The following is a 22,624-nucleotide window of genomic DNA, read 5'->3' as shown; positions in this document are numbered from 1 at the left end:
TAATCTCCGATCCTAGTCCAATGGGACCTCCCCTAATGGCCCAATGGGTATAGGAGGGGCACTACTTGGGAAACCTTGATTGAGATAGCATAGTTTCATCTATCCCTATGCCATACTTGTAACTTAACACTTTCCAACATGCATTACAAGCCCATATCTCACTTTCATTCTTCAGGTTCAACTGACCATTGGTTCTTTGGGATTTGGTACCCATACATCCGCATATGTGGTAGTGCTTGGAGACCTTGCCCTAGGAGGTTGATGCAGCTAAAAGAAATAGAAAGAGCATATAATGGCCACAACAAAAATAAAAGAAAAAATATTAAAATGCAAAAGATGGCCAGGGACATACACATTAGCATGAGGGCAAAAGCCTAGCACGAGCTCTACCTCACTCATATAACCATCACCCAGTTCGTGAACACATGTTGCTCTATTACATAAAAAGAAGAAACCCTTGCATGTCCCAACCTCGATGAGTGATAAATTGATTCATCATTGAGGGGTAATACAACTGCTATATCATTGAAAAGCAAGCTCTAACTTTGAGATATGAGTAGTAATACATAGTAGTATCAAGAAAAAGTACAAGGTGCACAAGAGGGGTGGAAAAAGAAAAACTGAGTTGGTAACTCATGCATTCACGATTACTCCCTCCTCACATCTATACACTTAGGGTGTGGATCCCCCATCGATTGGTCCCTTTGACCATGGCACTTGGCCATGAAGCCTTATTTCCATCGATGATCATCATTATTATTCACTAACACTTATCAATTGAAGGGTGGACTGAGGAAATGTTACTTCCCTTTATGGGTTGGAAACACCTAATAAGGTTGTCATTTAGCCACTCCTAACTAGGGTGAAAACACCATTGCAAGTTCAAGACCCTGATTTTTGGAAAGGGATGTTTGTAATATGTATGAAGTATTAAATAGCCCATGGCAATCTAGCTTGGTTCACTTAGATGCAATAATGATTTTTGTCCCTAATGACTGGTTGCTTTCACTAGAATTGTGTTGTGATTATCAGGCGGCTCAGTAGCCCATTTCTTAGGCACCTTACACACAGGTACCTAGGTGATTTGTTTTACAAACTTGAAGGTGATAGGAAAATTTGCAAGTAAAATTATGTCTTTTAGGCAATGGATCACTTTGCAAAAATACATAAAATAATGGTTTTAAAACTCAGTTTACAGCATAAAAACAGAGACAAATATACCATATACAGTAACACAAGACAACAAAATGATAAAGGAGTTCACCCCTCCTGGGCTACATCTCCTGGTCCAACTTCCAATGTTGGGCCTCTTTCATTAAGTGCTCAAATTTATGTTTACATGGATTTACAGTGCTTAGAATGTAAAAATAATGTCTCCAATGGCTCCAAAACAGTAAAAAACCCCAAACTGGGCTCTTGTTGGGCTCAATTTGGCTAAAAACTGAAGAATTTATGCTCTAGAGAAGTTTTTCTGCTAACTGCTCTACAAACTGGACTCCTTTTCTAACTGTTCTACGAATTCTGCAATTCCAGGGATGATCGAGCACCATTTTCGCCCGACATCGGCGAGATTCCCACCGGTTCGGGTGCAATTTGTTGGATCGTTTAAATGTACAATGACACCTTTTGGCGGAAAATTAGGGCCACATGGGGCCATGCGTCCCGAAGTTGGGGCTAACCGCCCGCCCCTGTCAGCATAGCCCCTAGTCTTTCGGGCCACGGTTCTGCTGCGTCATAAGTCCTGGGGATGGCCCCATTCCTCACACCTGTTCGCTAGCACAACGCTCTGATCCGCTTCCGGTCACGTCATATGGTTAGACCTTGGGTTGGGACTAAGCCCTGAGCCCTTGGTCGCTCTACCCGCGGTCTCGTGGGTTGTGTAGTGACCAAGGGCTCAGCCCCGACCCCTTCCCACAACATTATTCCGTCAAAAGTTTATATATCCATTCGCTGCTATGACTATTAAGAACCACCTCACGACCTATTGGTAAGGCGCCTGACTTGTGTGCATGAGGTCTGTGTTCGAACGTTGTGGAGGTCTGTTTGGCCCATTACCAAAATTTTGCACATTACCGGGGTGCGACTTGGCAGCGCATGATTGGGCCACGTGGCACCCATCCATTAGTCCACCTAACGATTCCAACACAACTAATCAAAATCCATCAATCCTGAACGAATTTGATGAAGCCACTTGGCAGCTTGCCATTGGCCCGAGCTGCAGTCAGCTTGTCTAGTCAGCTTGCTGAGTCATGATACACACTGCCCAGTTATAGTCCTACACCCAACCTGCAAAATCTTTACCTGTTTGGGAAAATGATTAGAACACGATATCGGGAGCATACAATATCGATTTTGAGCGATTCAAGTTGCGTTGGATTCAGGTCAGAGAGCTCTACGCTTTGGCACCGATTTCGAGTGCTTTTGATGACGTTTGAACACTTTAAATTTTGAGCATTTTATTGATCCTGTGGATCACTCACCACTGGAAGCTTTTGGACCTCCAAAAGACTATCTTTAGTCAACAAACATATGAGGGTACAGTTCCCTCACCTTTCCAATCTCAATCCATTTGGCTTTGCTGAGATTTGTGCGTTAGAGCCCCACATGAAGGTACTCCACATTCCCTCTTCTTGAAGTTCTTGTTTTTCTGTCAAGGATAGTATCTTGTTGCAATTATTCAAGAAATTTAGGAGAGAAATCTTCTATTGAAGGAATCTGAACATTCTCTCCTTGATCTTCAATCAAAGGAGGCTCATATAATCTCAAATTCTCAACATTAACAACTGCATAAATTTGCATATATGGAGGCAAATCCAACCGAAAGGCATTATTACCAATATTTTCTAAAATCTTAAAAGGTCCATACTTGATTGGTTTCAGTTTTTTACCTTCTCCTTGAAGCCTCTCCTTGCTAATGTAAAGCCAAAATTCATCTCCAACCTGAAAACTGTGGTCAACATGATGCTTATCATGCCTTGTCTTGTACTTGGCTTGACTCTTTTCCAACTGTTCTTGAACCATCTGATGCACCAATTGAACTTGTTCAATGAATCGCTTGGCCTTATCAATGTCACTATGTCCATCAATAGCAACATCTTTCCCAAAGATAAAATCTAAAGGAGATTTTGGTAAGTATCCAAAGCATGCCTCAAATGGAGATGTTTGAGTCGATGAATGCTTGGCCCGGTTGTAAGCATGCTGAATGTAGTGTAAGTGTTCATCCCAAAGCTTAGGATGTTTGCTGCAATAACCATGAAGAAGATGTACTACTGTTCTATTCACCACTTCTGTCTGACCATCGGTTTGTGGATGGAATGTTGTGCTTTTCTTCAACTTGATGTCCATGAGTCCCCATAAGCTTGACCAAAATTTCCCGACAAATCGAGAATCTCAATCAGAAATAATAGATGTGGGTAACCCAAATGCTCCTATACATTTTGAAAGAACATTTGTGCAATTTGTTCAGCTATAACTTGCTTCTTACAAGGCATCAAAATCAGTGTTGCACACATCGCGATAAAATCGGAAAATCGCGATTTTTTAAATTTGCCGATTCAAAGCGCGATTTTTATCGAAAAAATCGCCCATTTTTTTTATAGCGATTTTTATCGAAAAAATCGCGATTTTTTCGATAAAATCGCGATTTTTTCGGTTAAAATCGCGGGGGGCGCGGGCAGCGGGGTTTTATATGGAAAAAACGATTTTTTTTTTATTCATTCAGCAGTCCGCCGCGGAGGAGAAGGAGAAGAAGGGAGGGAGAGGGTTGCCGTCGGTTGTGGGAGCGAATCGAAGCGATTTTAGGAGGAATCCAAGCCAAGATCGCCAATTTGTCCATAAACCAGGTATGTAGATTAATTTTTTTTTGTTTTGGTTCAATAAAAACTTTGTTTTTCATTGTTTTTAAAGAATTTTTGGAAATTTTTCATTGATTTGGGATGGGTTGTTTGTTATGACTATGAGAACCAATTTTTGATTTTTATTTTCTCATTTTCTTTAAACATTGTTTATTTTTTTTGATTTTTCATTGTTTTTTGGCATTTGGTTGGGTGACTTTGGTTTAGAAATTGGGATTTTGGAAATAATTAGCTTGTAATTTTGCAAATGCTAAATTGTAATTTGTATTTACTATTATCATTTATGTAATCCTAAATTCCTATTTCCTAATCCTTATTTTTCCATAGGTTTGCAAATTCAAAATTCAAAAACAAACATGCCAAGGAAATTGGATCCTTTCTGGGAATATGGTGACCCTAAAACTCCGAATGATAGACAAAACTTGTATTGCAAGTTGTGTGGAAAGGAAATATTCGGGGGGGTGTACAGGTTGAAGTTCCACCTTGCACAAATCCCTGGACGTGATGTGGGGCCCTGTCTAAAGACAAATGCTGAAATTATCCAAAAAGCCATGAGAGCATTGGGAGAATTAGAGCACACTAGAGACGCCAAAGAAGAACTCAAAAGGCAACTAAAAAGGTCAGTTGAAGGAAGTGGGCCAAGTGGCACAGGTTCTACTGCAGCGTCAGTCAATCCGTTTGCTGCATCATCATATTTTGTTCCTCGAACCACACCTGGTTCACAACCAACTATCGGTTCAATGATGAAAAGAACTGAAAAAGAAAAAGCTGACAAGTTGATGACAAAATTTCTCCTCTGGAGTGATATTCCTTTCAGCATTATAAGGAATAATCCATTTTTCCAACCTACTCTTGATGCTGTTGCCAGTGTTGGCCCGGGGTACAAACTCCCTTCTCTTCATGATTTCAGAGGCCGGCTTCTTCAAGATGAAAAGCGTGACTGCACCCAAAGATTGGAGGATTTTAGGGCATCATGGGCACAAACAGGATGCACTGTTATGTCAGATGGTTGGACTGACCAAAAGGGGAGAACCCTTATAAACTTCTTGGTTAGTTGTCCCTTGGGGACTATGTTTATCAAATCTGTTGATGCAACTCATCAAATCAAAGATGCAAAAAATTTATGTGATTTGCTGGATGTGTTTATTTTGGAGGTGGGTGCAGAAAATGTTGTCCAAGTCATAACGGACAACGCTGCAAATTATGTTGCTGCTGGTAGAATGCTTATGGACAGGCATCCTACTTTATTTTGGACACCTTGTGCTGCCCATTGTATTGATTTGATGTTAGAGGACATAGGGAAAATTCCCTTTGTCAAAGAGGCTGTTGACTCATCAAAAACCATCACAAAATTTATTTACAATCACACATCTGTGCTTAGCTTGATGAGAAAATGCACCAACAACAAAGAGTTGGTGCGTCCCGCCATTACACGGTTTGCGACGAGTTTCATATCTCTTCAATCCCTCTTGAATTCTATGTGGGATTTGAAGAGAATGTTTGTTTCAGAGGAGTGGCGTTCTTCGCCAATGAGCCGCAAACCAGAAGGAGAGGCCGTCTGCAGACTTGTTTCATACCAAGAAGACTTCTGGGCGGGAGTGCAGGAGGTGTGCGCTGTCACTGAACCTTTGGTAAAGGTTCTTCGGTTGGTAGATGGTGAGAAGCCCGCAATGGGCTATTTGTATGAAGCCATGGACAGGGCCAAAGAAGCCATTCGGTCCTACTATGATGACAAGGGAGATGATGGGTTCCAGAGACAACTCCTTCTATGGAAGGTCATTGATGAGCGATGGAACAACACACTCCATCGTCCCATTCATGCTGCTGGGCTTTTCCTGAACCCTGCATTTTCTTATGCATGTGGGTTTAATTTTGATGTTGAGGTCGTGGAAGGATTATTAACCTGTGTCCAGAAGATGGTGAGATCTTCAGAAGAACGTATGGAGATCTCTAGACAAATTGAGCAATATAAGTTGTCAGGTGGCTTATTTGGCTTTGATATGGCTGTCATTGATAGGACGGTTAAAATGCCAGGTATTTTTTAGTTTGTAGTATGTACTTTGTAACTTTGTTTCAAATTTCATTGTTTCTTCAAATTCCATTTTTTTCTTATGTTTATTTAAAATTTTATTTGTAATTTTGTTGTAGACGCATGGTGGAAGATGTATGGTGGCAGAGTACCCCTTTTGCAAAATCTTGCCATACGCATCCTCAGCCAAACATGCAGCTCCTCGGGATGTGAGCGCAATTGGAGTGTATTTGAAAAAATACACAACAAGAAGCGCAATAGGTTAACACTTAAACATTTAAAATATTGCAAATTTCCAAATAAATTTTTGAATTCATTAAAGTTTTAAACAATATTTTTTTTATAATATTAATTATTAATTATTAATTTATTATTTCATGAACTTTGTACAGGTTGGAGTCCCATAGACTTAATGACATGGTCTATGTCTACTACAATCTTCGATTGTGGGTGAAACAACTAGAGAAGACACCTGATACGGAAGCCATCTCATTGGATGGGATTGACACCACTGCTGAATGGAGGGTTGAGACCGAGAGGCCTCTCATGGATCCCACTGAGGATTGGTTAGTGCAGGATGAGGGGGAGGAGGAGGGGGAGGAGGAGGAGGAGGAGGAGCAGGAGCAGGAGCAGGAGGAGGAGGAGTTGGAGGAGCAGGAGGAGGAGGTGACACCGCCTACCCGGGCTACCCGGGCTACCACTACCACCAGTAGAGGACGTGGTCTCCGTCCACCTCAGCCTCCTATAGCTGCTACTACTAGTTCTTCAGCTTCTAGAGCACGTCAGACTCCACTGCCATTTCCACCACCACAGGCACCAGCTTCTACATCTAGAGGGAAAGAGAAAGTTGTGCCATTTTCTCGCAAGAGGGGCAGAGGAAATCAATAGGATTAGACTTTCATTTTATTGTATATGACATTATGACATGATGAGATACATTATCATATTTTTTGTTGATATTTTGAGGCTGAGTTGGACTTGGGACTCAGGACTTACTATTCAGGACATGATTCAATGTTATGTGTGATTTTAGCGCTAGAAATGATATTAAACATCTTATATATTAGTTTTTTTATCATATTTATGTGTCAATGTATTTATTTTATGTTGTAGATGGTTTAGATATTAAAAAAATTGAAAAAAATTGAAAAAAAATGAATATTTTTGTGCCAAACGATTTTTTCCCGCTTTTTTCCGATTTTTTCCCGATTTTAACGATTTTTTCCGCTTTTTTCCCGGCGCCGATTAAATCCCGATCGCGATGTGTGCAACACTGATCAAAATACACATTTTGCTAAAACGATGCACCACAACATAAAGATAATCATGATTTTTCCTAGACATAGGTAGCCCTCCTACAAAGTCCATAGAAACACTTTCCCAAGGATGGGAAGGAACTGGAAGTGGAATGTACAATCCTAACTTTGTATTGCTAGGCTTACTAGTAGCATACAAAGAACATCCCCTTACATATCGTGACACATTTTCATTCATACAAGACCAATAACAATACCTCTATAATTGTGCCACTGTTTTGCCTACACGAAAATGGCCATCAATAAGAGAAGTATGCGCTTCCCTTATGATGTTGACTCTTTCACCTTGTGGAAGGCATAGCTTGCCAAGATGATACAACAATTTATCATGAACATGGGTTTGTGTCATGTGTCATTGTCCAAGTTATCATGTAATAGAACCTTCTTGGGCTTCTTATGTCAAGAAAGAATTGTTATTCTTATGTAATTGGTCATGTAAACACTCCACCAACTCGGCCTCAAGTGCAGTCAAGTTGGCCTAGAAAGGGATGATCCAACCAATATATATAAGAAGGAACTCAAGCTTATTTGCTCTCTCAGTCATTAAGTTCGATCTGTAGTTGTAATAAGGAGAAAAGAAGTGCGAAATACCTAGAAGGAGAAAAGAAACAAAGCAAAGAAGAAGAAGACACTTATGAAGCAAGAAGAAGCCGAAATTTTTTTCCTCTCTATTGCACATGCAAGTTTCTTGAGTTGCAGGAAAGCGCCGAAGTTGCAGGACTGCAGTAACGTGAAATTTTGATGTAGTAGGGCCGAAATTTTGGTTGATGCAGTGTTGATGTAGTATTGATGAAGTATTGAAGAAGCTGATTGGAAGAATTATCTTGAGAGGTTGACTTGGTGGATTGGAGAATGTCTTTGTCTTGGTCAAAAGGTCTTGGTTGTCTCATTTGATAAATTTTGGGTTTTCCCTTAGAAGCTAGGTTTTGCCCTGGCTGCGAGCCTACATTCTATGTCCTTGATCTTCATGTTTATGGTTTGGTAGTTTGATGATAAGAAGACAAAAGAAGACATCAATAAATTTAAAGAAGACCTTAAGAAGATAACTATATATCACAAGTAATTATCAAGTGATTTTCCAACATATTCTTCAATCTTGGTACAAATAAAACATCTCTCATGTGAAGAAAATCTCCAGATTCTAGCTGAAATGATGTTGTTCCAACTCCTTTCACAACATACTTGGTTTTATCCCCAAGTTCCCCTTCCAATGTTGAATCCCTTTCTATCAAATCGATGACAGAATTTCGAAAACCTATCATGTGCCTAGAAGCACCACTGTCCACGAACCAAACATCAATGCCATCTGTAATAGTGCCTATAAGAGTGGACACAAATAAATATAACTTTGAAGTTTTCTGTGGTGGATGCCCATTGTCATCATCAACATCGTTTGCTGATGCATGTTGCTTTTCCTTCCTTTTCTTCTGAGGACAATGGGAGGCATAGTGGCCAAAATCATGGCAATTGAAGCACGTGATCTTGGCATATCCTTCTTCTTTTGATCTGGAAATGTTTATGGTCTTCTACTTGTATTCTTCTTATCAAACATTCTGAAATTTCTTTTTCCCTTTCCATTTTTTGCATGAGTTGAGTTTCTTCAATCTAAGGTCTCTGCACGGTGTTCTTGGACAACAATCTGGCCACTTCTTGGACACAATTAGTCCATATCTTATCAAACTTGGCCAGATTTTCTCGTGCACAAATTCCATGAAGAAATGGCTCCCATGAAATAGTAAATCCATTGAGAGTCACTATAACAAGCTCTGTATCATCAATGGTATCTCCAATGGCTCTAAGTTCATTTCTCAACTAGGAGACTTTCATAAGATAAGAGACGACATAATCTGATCTAGACATCATCACACTACAGAGTTGATGCCTCAAGGTTAGCTTCCTACTAGTGTTGCTACTCTCGTACAATCCCACCAAAGCATCATATACATCTTTGGTAGTCTTCAACTCAGCAACATGTGGAATCAAGTGGTCCTTTATGGAATCTATCAAGATTCTCTTTGCCTTGGTTTTATTCTTCTTATACTTGGCTTTCTCCTCAGCTCCCTCTGGCTCTGGAACGACTTCGTTTACATAAACCTGAAGACCATTTTCTTCCAAGACAAGGAGTATCTCGATCTTCTAAGATCTGAAATTGGTAGCACCATTAAACTTGTCTTCAACTCTAAAGACTTGGCACCATTTTGACAAGAGATCAAAAATCCAAACAAGATGTTGAATACTGTCTCTTACACTAACTTCAATGACTGCTCATAGAAATTCTAAGGTTAGTGCAGTAGAATACAATTTTATGCCAGGTAATTACTTCCTAATGATTTTCAATCCGTTTTTATGTCGCTCTTATCATTGAAGAATTACACTGTAGAAAATCTCAATAGTAAATGTAGTAAAAACAATAAAGATCACAGAATGACAGCAATGCAAAACAGACAAAATTATTTTTACCCTGGGAAACCCAGTGATGGGAGAAAACCCATCAATTTTTCATAGGAGAAATTATTCTTTAGCAAGGTTCACAAATCAATAATTTGTCTAGAAATCTGTGCCAATATTCCAAATCAAATACTAGTCAACCTTGGTCAAATTTAGCAGTTGGTCATGTTGGTCAAACCTTGTCAAAAAGTCAAACTTTGGTCTGCGGTCAACTTTGGCTGTGTAGTCAACTATGGTCAATGGTCTGTTGTCAGCTTGCTATCAGCTTTGGTCAATGCCCTATGGTCAAATCTGGTCAAACCTCTACAGTCAAGCTCAGTGAAAGGTCTGGTCAACTCGACATGTTCTTCTCACATGCGACTGTCCAATAAAGAAAAGATAGACCTTAGAAACTCTAATTTTTCCTTGCTCAAATTTGCTCTTGCTTGGTAATGAAATTAGATGGCATGTTACCTATTTATACTTGTCAAAGCGGTGTGACAACTCAAGGGACACGTCCCTTCACTGGTTGGACGACTTGTCTTCTTTCTAGGCCGACTTGTCTATCTAGGGCATACTTGAATACCTCTCACTGCTACAAAAAATCAACATCTTGTTTTGTTAAATTATGGTATGTTCTATGATTAGAGAAGTTTACTTCAAATCTTTTTATTAGCTACTGTTTAGCAATCACATAAACATAAAGTAAAGTGCAGATAGAACATTAAACGATTGACAGAAAACAAGCCAAGACAAGAGACACAAGATGTGGCGGCTAGCCAAGGACAAACCCCAATGTGGGGAAATCCTTTGATCAATTCTTCTTTAATCTTCAATAGTTCAGCAGAGAGAAATAGTACAATTCAGAATTTTGTGATTTTATAACAGCAGCAACAAACCCTAAATCAGCCAAGTCAAATTTGGTCAAAACAACCCCAGATTGACTTTTAGTCAATTTGAAGAACTCGATCTTCAACAACTATCTTCAGCAGCCCAAAACAATCCCACAATAATCAGTCAAAACAACAGTCAAAAGTTCAACAATTTGCGGTCAGCCCTAACCAGTCAACGCTAGTCAACTTTCAGGTCAACATTGGTCGACGCAGCCCTAGAAATGTCAACGCTGCCCAGAAAGTCAACGCTGCCCTAAATGCTACCCTAATTCAGTCAACGTTGCCCTAATTTGTCCTTCTTCTTGCACGTGTGAGAGAAGCTACCCTAATTCGTCCTTCTTGCTTGCCCAATAAGATGATGAGAGAGAAGATGAGTTGAGATGAGATGAGTTGATAATGAATCATCCTCACTTGTACTTATATGTTTTGTTGGGCATGTGTGCCACACATTTAGCTGCTGGCCGATCTTGACAATTTGTCAACTAAATACAAATAAATTCATATCTCCATAAATACTTGTCGGAATTAGATGATCTTTAGATCAATCCTACACCTCTGGACAAGAGGAATCTACGAAAAATATTAGCTGCCATAAATAAGGTGACCCACATGGAGTTTGGCCCTAGTTGCCAATTTTAACACTCCCTCTCAACTAGGGAGAACTCCATCTGCTAATCCGTCTGACCGTCGGTCCTATCCCTGCCATCAAATGCACTGCCTTGCACTGCTTGGCTCTGCTCTGCTGAACTATGAAGAAGAAGAAATGATTGAGGATGTATCATACCATCCTCCACTGACCCGAAGTTAGTCTCAGAGTGTGTCATACCACTCTCACTGATCCCAGATCAATGGAGGTCATCCTAGCATAGGGAGTACGGTAGATACAATGATGCATCCATCGATAGTACTATTAATGGTCCCTAACCCCATTTCCCTACTCATTGATCAGATGAGAGGTACTTTCCATGAGTCCTAGACTACATGGGTAGGATGCCATGACAGGAGAACTAATCATCCTGTCCACAGAAGAACGAATCATCCTGTCCAACAGTTGCCACAGGAGAACTAATTGTCCTGGCCCACAGGAGAACTAATCATCCTGTCCCACAGGAGAACTAATCATCCTGTCCCACAGTCGCCACAGGGTGTCACAGGTGAAGGTTGAAACTTTCACCCTGTACATAGCGCACCACCAGGGAGGGTGAGTCGCCCTATGGACGCATGTCACTCCAAGAAGTACGCCGCGCCCTCCTTCAGCTCCAAAGGTCAATGTATGCATCGTACACGACCCTCATTAGAGGGTCTCTCAACGACACCAAGTTGTTCTCGGAAAGTCAAGAATTTGACCTTTCCCAGGGGCTTCATCAAAATGTCGGCGACCTGCTCATCTGTACAGATATGTTGGAGCCTTATTGCTCCCCGCTGCACCATATCCCGGATATAGTGGTACCTGATATTGATATGCTTGGAGCGATCATGAAATACGGGATTCTCTGATAAACGAATCCCGCTCTGGTTGTCACACAGGATCACGGTAGTATCCAATGTAAATCCAAACAGATCACTGAAGAGCTTCCATAACCAAACTGCCTCACAAGAGGCCATACTAGTAGCAATGTACTCTGCCTCGGTGGTGCTCAAAGCCACCGACTTTTGCTTCCTGCTCATCCAGAATATCGAGGCAGATCCCAAAGAGAAACAACACCCGGAAGTGCTCTTTCAGTCCACCACATTGCCTGCCCAATCAACATCAGTATATCCATGTAGTCTCACATTTCTGGCAGTGTATCTCAACCCATGAGTGATTGTGCCATGAAGATATCTCAACAGATTCTTGGCACCAATCCAATGTGTGTGTTGAGGCTCAACCATATGTTGATTCAATGTGTTGACTGCAAAACATATATCCAGATGGGAGTTCACTAAGAACATCAATGCTCCGATGAGTTGACGATACTCGGTAGCATTTTGTAAAACAGGTTTGGCAGCACTACCACTTAACTTCTTGAAGTCAAGCTCCATCAGGGTAATCACGGGCTTGCAGCCCACCATACCGAATCTCTCCAATATCTTCACCACATATTTTCCTTGAGATAGGAAAATCTCCCCTGGTTTCTGCCAGACTTCCAGTCCTAGGAAATAGTGCATCAGTCCTAGATCCTTCATCTTGAACTTGGAAGCCAACTCCCTCTTACATTTGTGAACGAGAGGGTCTGCACCTGTCAGAAAAAGGTTGTCAACATACAACACCAGTATGAGAGGTTTGTCATCTTCAACCTTAAAGTAAAGGTTAGGGTCGGCTTCACTCCTAGTGAATCCCAGCTTCATCAAGTAGCTATCGATCCTCTCATACCACACTCGGGGTGCTTGCTTCAGCCCATAGAGGGCTTTCTTCAACCTGCACACGTGAGATTCCCGGTCATGAATCTCAAATCCTTTGGGTTGCTCCACATAGACTTCTTCTTTGATCGAACCATGCAAGAATGCAGTCTTGACATCCATCTGATGTAGGTTCCATCCTTGCGAAGCAGCAAGGGCTATGATCGAGCAGATGGTGGTATATCGGGCAACAGGTGCAAATATATCGTCATAGTCTATACCTTCCTTCTGAGAGAAGCCACAAGCGACAAAACGAGCCTTACACTTTTCAGCGATTCCATCGGCTCCATGCTTTATCTTGTAAAGCCATTTAGAAGTGACAACGGCTTTGTCCTGGGGTCTAGGGGCCACATCCCAAACATCGTTTTTCATGATGGACTCATATTCCTCAGTCATAGCATCCTTCCAGACTTGATGCTTGACAACTTCTGCAAATGATGAAGGCTCATTTTGGATGATCGTGCTCATGATGGTCAAGTATCCCTGATACCTAGCCAACTTCTTACTTTCCCGGAAAGTCCCTCTAGGTGCAATGTGTCCTTCAGCATCATCAAGTGTCCCCCTAAGCCATGAAGGCCTCTTCCTAGAAGAGGAAGGCTCTTGCGGAGGGGGATCAATAGGATCCATAGGTTCTTCCACATAGGGCATCGTCTCATCTTCCTTTTCCTCCGGTTTCTTGGTGTCAGCTTCTTTAGATTCCCTTAAGAGTAGGAATATTGTCAACTTTGCTAAGTATTGAAGTTTCTAAGTCTACTAGTTAGAAACTCTCCATGCACTTTATTTGATTTATTCTTACCTTGTTTTGTTACTTAACAAGTTATTTACAATGTAATACTGAAAATAAACACTAGTGCATGGTCAACATATTACAGATCAACCACTGAAGGAAACAAAAACAATCACACCAAATGACACTGTTATTTTTGGACCAATGTCCCCGGAAAAACTCAATGTGGGAAAACCGGTGTAGCTATCTGAGGGTTTTCTTATTAAGCAATATCAGAGTACAATATGGGTGCCAAATCTGACCTACCCAACAAAGAATTTCCTTGGCAGTAATACCTCTCAGTTTGAGACAGATGTCCCGACTGAAACCCTGGATAAACCTTCCGGCAGCTACTCAGCTCCAATCTGCCCCAGAAACCCTAGTGTCTGCCTTTTTGGATTGCGTCAGCCCCTCTCTGCCCAACACTGGCCCTGCATCACCCTGAATGGGTCTGCGTCAGCCTTAGGAGGCCCTACATCAGCCCTTTGGCCCTCTGCATCAGTAATAGTGGCCTCTCTGAGGCTCTACGCAGCTCTCGGCTGCCTCTGCGTGGCCCTGCGTGAGCTCTGGCTGCTACTGCGTCACTCTCTCTGGCTACTGCGCTGCTCTTCCGGTGCTATCTCTACCTCTCTGTTTCTCTGTACTCAATGCCCCTCAGCTGCAACTCTGATCACTAATTCTATCTCTCTTAGCAAACCCTGCTCTAGAGAATAGAATGATTGATCACTTTGGTGTACTCTCCAAGTGACCCTCAAGCCTCCTCTTATACTTTTCTCGTTGACATATCAACGGCCGAGATTAAGTCCCTAATCAACGATTAAGATTAGATCTGGCTTGATGCATGTCTTTTGGACCATTCTAACACAATTTCATATTAATTCACATTAATATTTTAATTTCCCTAAGTTTAGACTTAGGGACTCTATTAAAAATAGTAATTATTTTAATATCTCCTGAACTATTTAGAATTTGCCCAAACCCTTTCTGGGTATTGGAGATCTCATGTGCCCCAACCTCTCCACCAAATTTCGTGGCTAGAGCACATTCGATGCTACCCCAAATCAACACTAAGAGCCATATCTTCGTCAAATGTGACATCATGGTTAATCTCGACTTCCCTTTGACCAACCACATAGATTCTATAGCCCTTAGTATTTTCACTATAGCCCACGAAGATTCCTTTCTTTCTAGATGCACCAAATTTATTCCTTTTCTCTTTCAGTACATGAAAATATACAGGACTTCCAAAAATTCTAAAATGAGATACGTCAGGTTTCTTACTAGTGAACATCTCTTCGGGAGTCTTGGAACCCAATGCTTGATGAGGGCATCAGTTTTGCACATATACGGCGGTATTCACAGCTTCAACCCATAGAAACTTCGGAAGTCTTTGATCATGGAGCATAGCACGGACAACTTCTACAATCGTACGATTCTTCCTTTCCGCCACACCATTTTGCTAGGGTATATGGTGTTGTAGTCTCCCTCTTAATGCCAGCCTCTTTGCAAAATTCATGGAACTCATTCGATTCATACTCAGTCCCATTATCAGTCCTTAAGATTTTGATCTTCTTTTCGATTTGATTCTCGATCAAGGCTTTGAAGTGACGAAACCAAGAGAACACTTCATCCTTCTTTTTCAAGAAGTATATCCAAGTCTTGCGAGAATAATCATTTGTAAAAGTGAGGTAATATAAATATCCTCCCAAGGAGTTCATGGGCATCATATCAGATATGTATGAGTGCCAATTGCAATATATTGGAGGTCTTGCTTTGGCTTGAGGGGAATGGTCCCCTTTTGAGCTTTCCTTCGGCACATCCCAGACATACACCTTCTTGCTCTAATTTGAAATTGGGCATCCCGGTCACCATTTTTCTCACATCGGGTAGAGCTTTATAATGAAGGTGAGCAAACCTCCGATGCCATAGTTCGGACTAAAGAGATGTGTCACAAGACACAACACCCAGCGGACTTCCTCCAACCTGATATAATGAATCAACTCGAAACTCAAGAGTGAAAGCATCTTTAAAGTTATTTTTCCATACATGTACCTTGCCATCGATGAAGGCCACCTTGTAGCCTTTGTCTTCCATTGCCGAAATGGACACCAGGTTCTTTTTGAGATCAGGTACATATAGGATTTCTTGTAAATGAATTGTATTTACCTGATTCAATTGAAGAGTGACATTCCCTATGCCTTTCACGGGATATTTTGAGTTGTTCCCAAGAACAATTTCCAGATTGGTCTCCTTCTCTATCAGATTAGAGAGAGCTTCTTTGTAACCAGTGCAGTGCCTTGAGGCACCACTATCAATAAGCCAATTTCCCAGCGAGTGCGGTGTAGAATTAGTAGAGAGGGCTGCTGGTAGATAATATTCATCTTGCTTATTGTTAACAATGTTATATTCATACTTGGAGTTTCTTGTCTTCTTGAAAGGGTTGACCTCTTCCTTGATTTCCAACATTCCTTTTACCTCTGCCATTGGACCTGCCATTCCTTTGATTGCCTTGAGAGTGATTTTGGTCATCGTCATGGTGTGAGTATCTTTTATCAGGGCACTCCCTCACATAGTGGCCCATTTTGTTGCAATTGTAACATGGTCCTTTTCTTCCACCTTTCGGTCTGGCCTTTCCTTTGGATTTAGCCCCGAAATGGTTTCTTCTTTTAGCATGAGAAGAAAAGGCAGAGGGATTGACTTTAAGTGCCGGCATTTCTTGCTCTTCCATCCTTGTTTCTTCTTGAATGCATCTTGCCATCAGTTCCCCAAATCTAGGAATTACATTATTGTTGAGAAGAGCAGTCCTAAATATATACCATTCAGGTGGCAGCCCTCCAAGAGTTGTGATAGTCATTTTCCTGTAAGGAACTACTTCCCCAATAGATAGGAGATCATTCTTGATCTCGGTGATCCTTAAGAAATATGCTTGCATACTCTCATCTTTGCCCTTCTTAATTTCCTTCAGCTTATTTATGAGGAACAAAACTTGATTTGCATCATTAACTTTAAATAAACTCACCAGTATATCGTAGATTTCCTTGGAGGTGATCAACTCGGAAACATAGGCCACCAGGCACTTGTCGATAGAGTCCCGAATGATCTTCTTTGCTTTGACTTCTCCCCTGGTCCATTTGCTCTTTGCAGCAGCGGATGCATTTGATGGAGGCTCAACAATTCCGCCTCTCACATGGTCCAACACTTCCTGCTCTTCCAATGTCAAATCGAGAGACATCTTCCATCCGTGATAGTCAGACTTCTCACAGAGTTTGTCTTCAGCGGGGAAGTGTGTTGAGGACCCCATGACTTCTTTAAGATTGCTTCAACAGCCTTCGGTGATTGCTCTAGCTCTTGCTCTTGCTTGGCCTTTGTCTTCACCTTAGCTTCGATACCATGTTAAATTATGGTATGTTATATTCTTAGAGCAGTTTGCTTCAAATCTTTTTATAAGCCACTGTTTAGCAATCACATAAACATAAAGTAAACTGCAGATAGAACATTAAACGATCGACATAAAACAAGCCAAGACAAGAGACACAAGATATGTCAGCTAGCCAGGGACAAACCCTAATGTGGGGAAACCCTTTGATCAATTCTCCTTTAATCTTCAATAGTTCAGCAGAGAGAAATAGTACAATTCAGAATTCCGTAATTTTATAACAGCAGCAGCAAACCGTAAATCAGCCAAGTCAAACTTGGTCAAAACAACGCCGGATTGACTTCTAGTCAACTTGAATAACTCGTTCTTCAATAGCTATCTGTAGCAGCCCAAAACAGTGCATAATAATCAGTCAAAACAATAGTCAAAAGTTCAGCAATCTGCGGTCAGCCCTAACTAGTCAACGTTGGTCAACGCAACCCCTAAAAGTCAGCGCAGGTCTCCCCTTGGTCAACATTCCATAAAACAACCTAGCATTTGGTCAACGCAGCCCTAGAAATGTCAATGCTGCCCAAAAAGTCAACGCTGTCCAAAAAGTCAACGCTGCCCTAATTCAGTGAATGCTGCCCTAATTCGTCCTTCTTCTTGCACGTGTGAGAGAAGCTGCCCTAATTCGTCGTTCTTGCTTGCCCAATAAGATGATGAGAGAGAAGATGAGTTGAGATGAGATGAGTTGATAATGGATCAACCTCACTTGTACTTATATGTTTTGTTGGGCATGTGTGCCACACATTTCGCTGTTGGCCGACTTTGACAATTTGTCAAGTAAATACAAATAAATTCATATCTCCATAAATAGTTGTCGGAATCGAATGATCTTTAGATAAATCTACACCTCTCGACAAGAGGAATCTAGGAAAAATATTAGCTGCCATAAATAAGGTGATCCACATGGAGTTTGGCCCTAGTTGCCAATTTTAACATGTTCAATTTTGGTATACATCGTTACATCACTTGATATTAAAGACAATCCACTTAACTAAGTTGAAACACCCTAATTATTTCATAAATACTTGAACGCTTTGCTAATTCTATAAGTCGAGGCCATTCTCATTTTATACTTTGGTTTGATGCTGAAATGGTCTTCCAAATTAGTCCTTGTTCACATAAATACTAATTTCATGCTCACATTTGAGGTTAGTGTTAGATCTGCTATAGTTTACAACATTTCATGGGTTAAAGCAGGTCAGACAGTGCTGGTTTGGGTTGCACAGGAGTTGTAGTTGTTCATTTCATCCTTCTCCTTCATTTTTATTATGCCCTTTTAACTCCCATATCTCTGTTTCCTCATTTCTCTTAAATCCTCCTTATTTCACTTTAAACCACTTTCCCCAGAAAGTAGCGGGTGTGCAGGTCTGCGGAGCGGGGTTTGCGAATATCGTTGGATCACATGGTGAGCGCAATCGGACGGCGGAGAAAAGTGAAAGGTTAATGCACTCGTTTACAGTTTGATGCGACAGGCGAGGGGCGGGCTATAAATCTTAGGTTTATGATTTTTTAATTATATGCGTGGTTATAAAAGGTTAGGGCCTTAGTGCCAGGGTTTAAACAAAATGTATTAATACGGAGTTTTATAGGTTAAAAATAAAAAGAAGCCCGGGAGGTAAAAAAGGGTTTAAAAAGGTTATCGGGCCTTTTTATAAAGGGTAACGGGGTAAAGGGGTTTAAAGTGAAATAAAGAGGATTTAAGAGAAATGAGGAAACAGAGGTATGGGGAGTTATAAGGGCATAATAAAAATGAAGGAGAAGGATGAAATGAACAACTACAATTCCTGTGCAACCCAAACCAGCACTATTTGATCTGCTTTAACCCATGAAATGTTGCACACTGTAGCAGAGCTAACACTGGCTCCTTCTGGGGATGAGATCCTCCCTGTGAGGTCTCAAGAACCTGCAGACCACTGCCTTTCCAGCTGAAAACACATTAACCAAAATTCCTAGTGTTCCATTGGGCATGGAGTCTACTTTGTCTGTAAAACTGATAAAAACAACATATTTACAACTTTTAAGGCTAAAGACCTTAAACAACATAAACTTTCAAAAACCACCTATTAACTGAGCCATCAAAAACTGCTTCTGCCCCCATACTTTTCAGTGTGAAGGTGTTATTCCCTTGAACCTGTGAAATGACGAAAGGCCTTGTCCAGAAAGCATCAAATTTCCCATGATTGCTTTTCTTTTCCTTCAATGCATCCCATTTCAAAACCAAGTCCCAATCTAAAATTATTTGTTTTTGCCTTTTTGTCAAAGGCTTCCTTGACCTTTCTCTGATGTGCTGCAGCCTTTTCCACCCGCTGTTCTCTAATCTGATGTACCTCTGCTAAATCAGTGATTCTTGCCATGTCTTCTTCCTCATTCTACTCTTCTTGAAGGAACTTTGCTACAAGGAGAGTTAACTGAATTGGGAATACTGTCTCAGTGCCATATACCAGTTTGAATGGAGAACTCCCTGTGGATTTCTTGATGGTCACTCTATCAGCCCACAGTGCATATTTGAGTTTTGAATCCCAATTCTTTTTATTGTCCTCTAACAGCTTTTTAATTATCCTGGTCAGAGTTTTATTAGAGGATTCTGCTAGACCATTTCCCTGTGGATAATATGAAGTGGAATGGATAAGTTTGATACCCATTGAATCACACATTTCCACCAGTTCTTTTGCCCTGAACGCTGCTGCATTATCAGTGATTAGTTTCTGTGGACAACCAAATCTGCTGAAAATATTTTCTGTTAAAAACTTCATGACCACATTATGATCAGCCTTCCTTGTAGGTATTGCTTCAATCCACTTTGTGAAATAATCAGTGGCTACTAATATCCACCTGTGCTGGCCACTGGAATGTGGATTGATTTCACCAATGAAATCCAAACCCCACTGCTGAAAAGGTCCTTTTGCCTGAATTGGTTTTAGGGGTAGGGATTTCAACTGTTGTTTTCCTTCAAATCTTTGGCACCTGTCACAAGATTTAACAAAAACAAATACATCAAAAAATAAAGTGGGCCAATAGCACCCAGCTCTAAGAATTTTGTGGGCTGTAGTTTTCCAATAATGATGCCCTCCACACATGCTAGAATGAAACTACTGCATGACTTCCACTGACTGTTCCTTGTCCAGACATCTCAAAAATATTCCAGTTGGATCCCTCCAGTAGAGCAGATTTTCAATGATACAATATTTTGCTGCTCTAAGTTTCAAAGTTCTAGCTTGATTTGTATTTAAGCCTGAAGGGATTTCTAGCTTCAACAAGAAATCAATTATTGTAGAATACCAACCACACGAAGCTAGATTCTCGGCCAGTGACTATTCTTTCACTGTTTCAGCTGTTTCCTCTTCTTCTGCTTGACCATTTTCTGCCATCGTGCATAGGAAATCAATGTCTAAAGACCTGCAATTTTCTTCAGCCAATAACTTGGCAAGACCCTGACCTCTGACCAGCTTTGTGGGCTTCAGCTCAATGTTGAATTCTATCATTTTTGCAATCCACTTTGCCCTTCTTCCATCAACATCAGGTTGAGTTAAGACCTCTTTTATTGCAACAGAAGGCACATATGCAATTATTTTTGAATGCAAGATATAAACTCTGAAAGCCTTTAAGGATTTAATAAGAGCATATGCCTGTTTTTCTGTAATATCATACCTCAGTTTAGCATCCCTCAAGTTCTTGCTGAAAAATGCCACTGGATGTTCTGAACCTTCTTCATCTTGCTGCAATAAAACTGCTGCAATAGTATCTTCAGAGGCAAATGAGAAAATATGGAACTCCTTGTTGTAGTTAGGACTTATCAATGTGGGAGCCTCCATAATAGCCTTTTTAATAGACTCAAATGATTGCCTTGCTGTATTGGTCTATCTTACCTCTGCTTCTTTCTTCAACATAAAACAGTGCGAAACACGCATGTAAAAGAATATCAAATGAATTCATTAATCATGAGCAAGCTGAAGCTCAATAATAATACAGAGATATTTACAATAATAGAAACATCAAGTTTCTATGTAGAATATGGAAACAATCAGTTTCATCTAAGAAACTGCTAAAAGAATAAAGATAGCAACAGCTAAAAGAATGAGCATTAAATAGGAATATTCTAATACCCTCCCTTAATGCTAATCTATTTACAACACCAATAGACCCTCTGAATTTTACAAATTTATCAGGACCAAAAGGCTTGGTGAAAATGTCGGCGCGCTGCTCTGTTGTGGGAACATATTGCAACTGAATTGAGCCGTCTTCAACAAGGTGGCGAATGTAGTGGCAATGAGTTTCCACATGCTTCGTTCGTTCATGAAAGACTGGATTCTTGGCAAGTTTGAGCACTCCCTGATTATCACAAAACAAAGAAGTAGGCCCTGTCTGGGAAACATGCATATCTGCAAGCATACGTCGAAGCCAAACTGCCTCACAGGATGCCTTAACTGCTCCCCGATACTCTGCTTCTGTTGAGGAGAGAGCCACTGCCTGTTGCTTCTTACTAGTCCAAGTAACAGCACCAGATCCTAGACTAAACACATACCCAGCTGTAGATTTACGGTCATCAACCGAACCAGCCCAGTCAGAATCAGTGTAACCACGGAGTATAGGTTTGGAACTTCGAGTGTATAGGAGACCATAATCAGAAGTGCCACGCACATATCGTAGCACACGCTTTGCTGCTTGCCAATGATCAGCTTTAGGAGCTGACATGAAGCGGGAAATGTAGCTTACTGCAAAGCTGATGTCAGGTCTGGTAGCAGTAAGATAGATGAGACTGCCCACTAATTGCCTGAATAACGTTTCATCCACAAGGGGAGAGGATGACTGTGCTGAAAGTTTGAGCCCTGGTTCCATAGGAGTTGTGGCCGGTTTGCAATCCTGCATTCTGAACCTGTCCACAAGATTTTTGGCATACTTAGACTGAGAGAGAAAGATCTGATTTTTAGTCTGCCAAACTTCAACCCCCAGACAGTAATGAAGAAGTCCCAAGTCTGTCATCTCAAAAGTTCTGCATAAATCTTGTTTGATCCCATGGATCAAATGTGCAGATCTGCCAGTAATGATAAGGTCATCCACATAGACAACCACAAACAAGATATCATCACCAGTATGCTTGATATACAGGTTTGCATCAGATGGGCTCCGCTGAAAACCCTGTTCTGTCAGGTACTGATCAATTTTCATGTACCAAGCTCGAGGAGCTTGTTTCAATCCATAGATTGCTTTAGCTAACCGACACACTTTCTGTTCTTGACCAGCAACCTTGAATCCTGGAGGCTGCGTCATGTATACTTCTTCTTGGAGATCCCCATTTAGGAAAGCACTCTTTACATCCATCTGATGAACTTTCCAATTGAAGTGAGCTGCTAGGGCAAGCACAAGCCTTATGGTACTCATCTTGGCTGTAGGAGCAAAAGTCTCCTCATAGTCAATGCCTTCCTTCTGTGAGAACCCTCGAGCCACAAGACGAGTTTTATACTTGTCTATGGTTCCATCAGCTTTGTATTTCACTTTATACACCCATTTGCAGCCTATGGGTTTTTTCTCTGCAGGA

General features: G+C 41.0%; 2 protein-coding genes across 2 annotated transcripts in view; both read left to right on the top strand.

Annotated features, from left to right (window-relative positions):
* The window catches only part of LOC149160853 (uncharacterized), a 322,505-nt gene that overhangs the window by 224,558 nt on the left and 75,323 nt on the right, over window positions 1-22,624 (top strand). The window lies entirely within an intron of this gene.
* LOC149160854 (uncharacterized) lies at window positions 4,150-7,108 on the top strand. Its single transcript, XM_089435416.1, has 2 exons — window positions 4,150-6,144; window positions 6,276-7,108. Exon 1 carries the CDS (start codon window positions 4,211-4,213, stop codon window positions 5,897-5,899), a length of 1,689 nt encoding a protein of 562 aa, XP_089291542.1. The 5' UTR covers window positions 4,150-4,210; the 3' UTR covers window positions 5,900-6,144; window positions 6,276-7,108.

This window comes from Pinus tabuliformis, chromosome 5_2 (assembly GCF_031772625.1).
Source record: "Pinus tabuliformis cultivar Carrire ecotype Pingquan chromosome 5_2, CPIR1, whole genome shotgun sequence".
In the NCBI taxonomy this organism is placed as follows: Eukaryota; Viridiplantae; Streptophyta; class Pinopsida; order Pinales; family Pinaceae; genus Pinus; species Pinus tabuliformis.
This window is presented reverse-complemented; position numbering and strand designations above follow the sequence as displayed.

Excerpts from the sequence above, each read along its gene's own strand:
- LOC149160854 (XM_089435416.1), top strand. The coding sequence starts at position 4,211 with ATGCCAAGGAAATTGGATCCTTTCTGGGAATATGGTGACCCTAAAACT.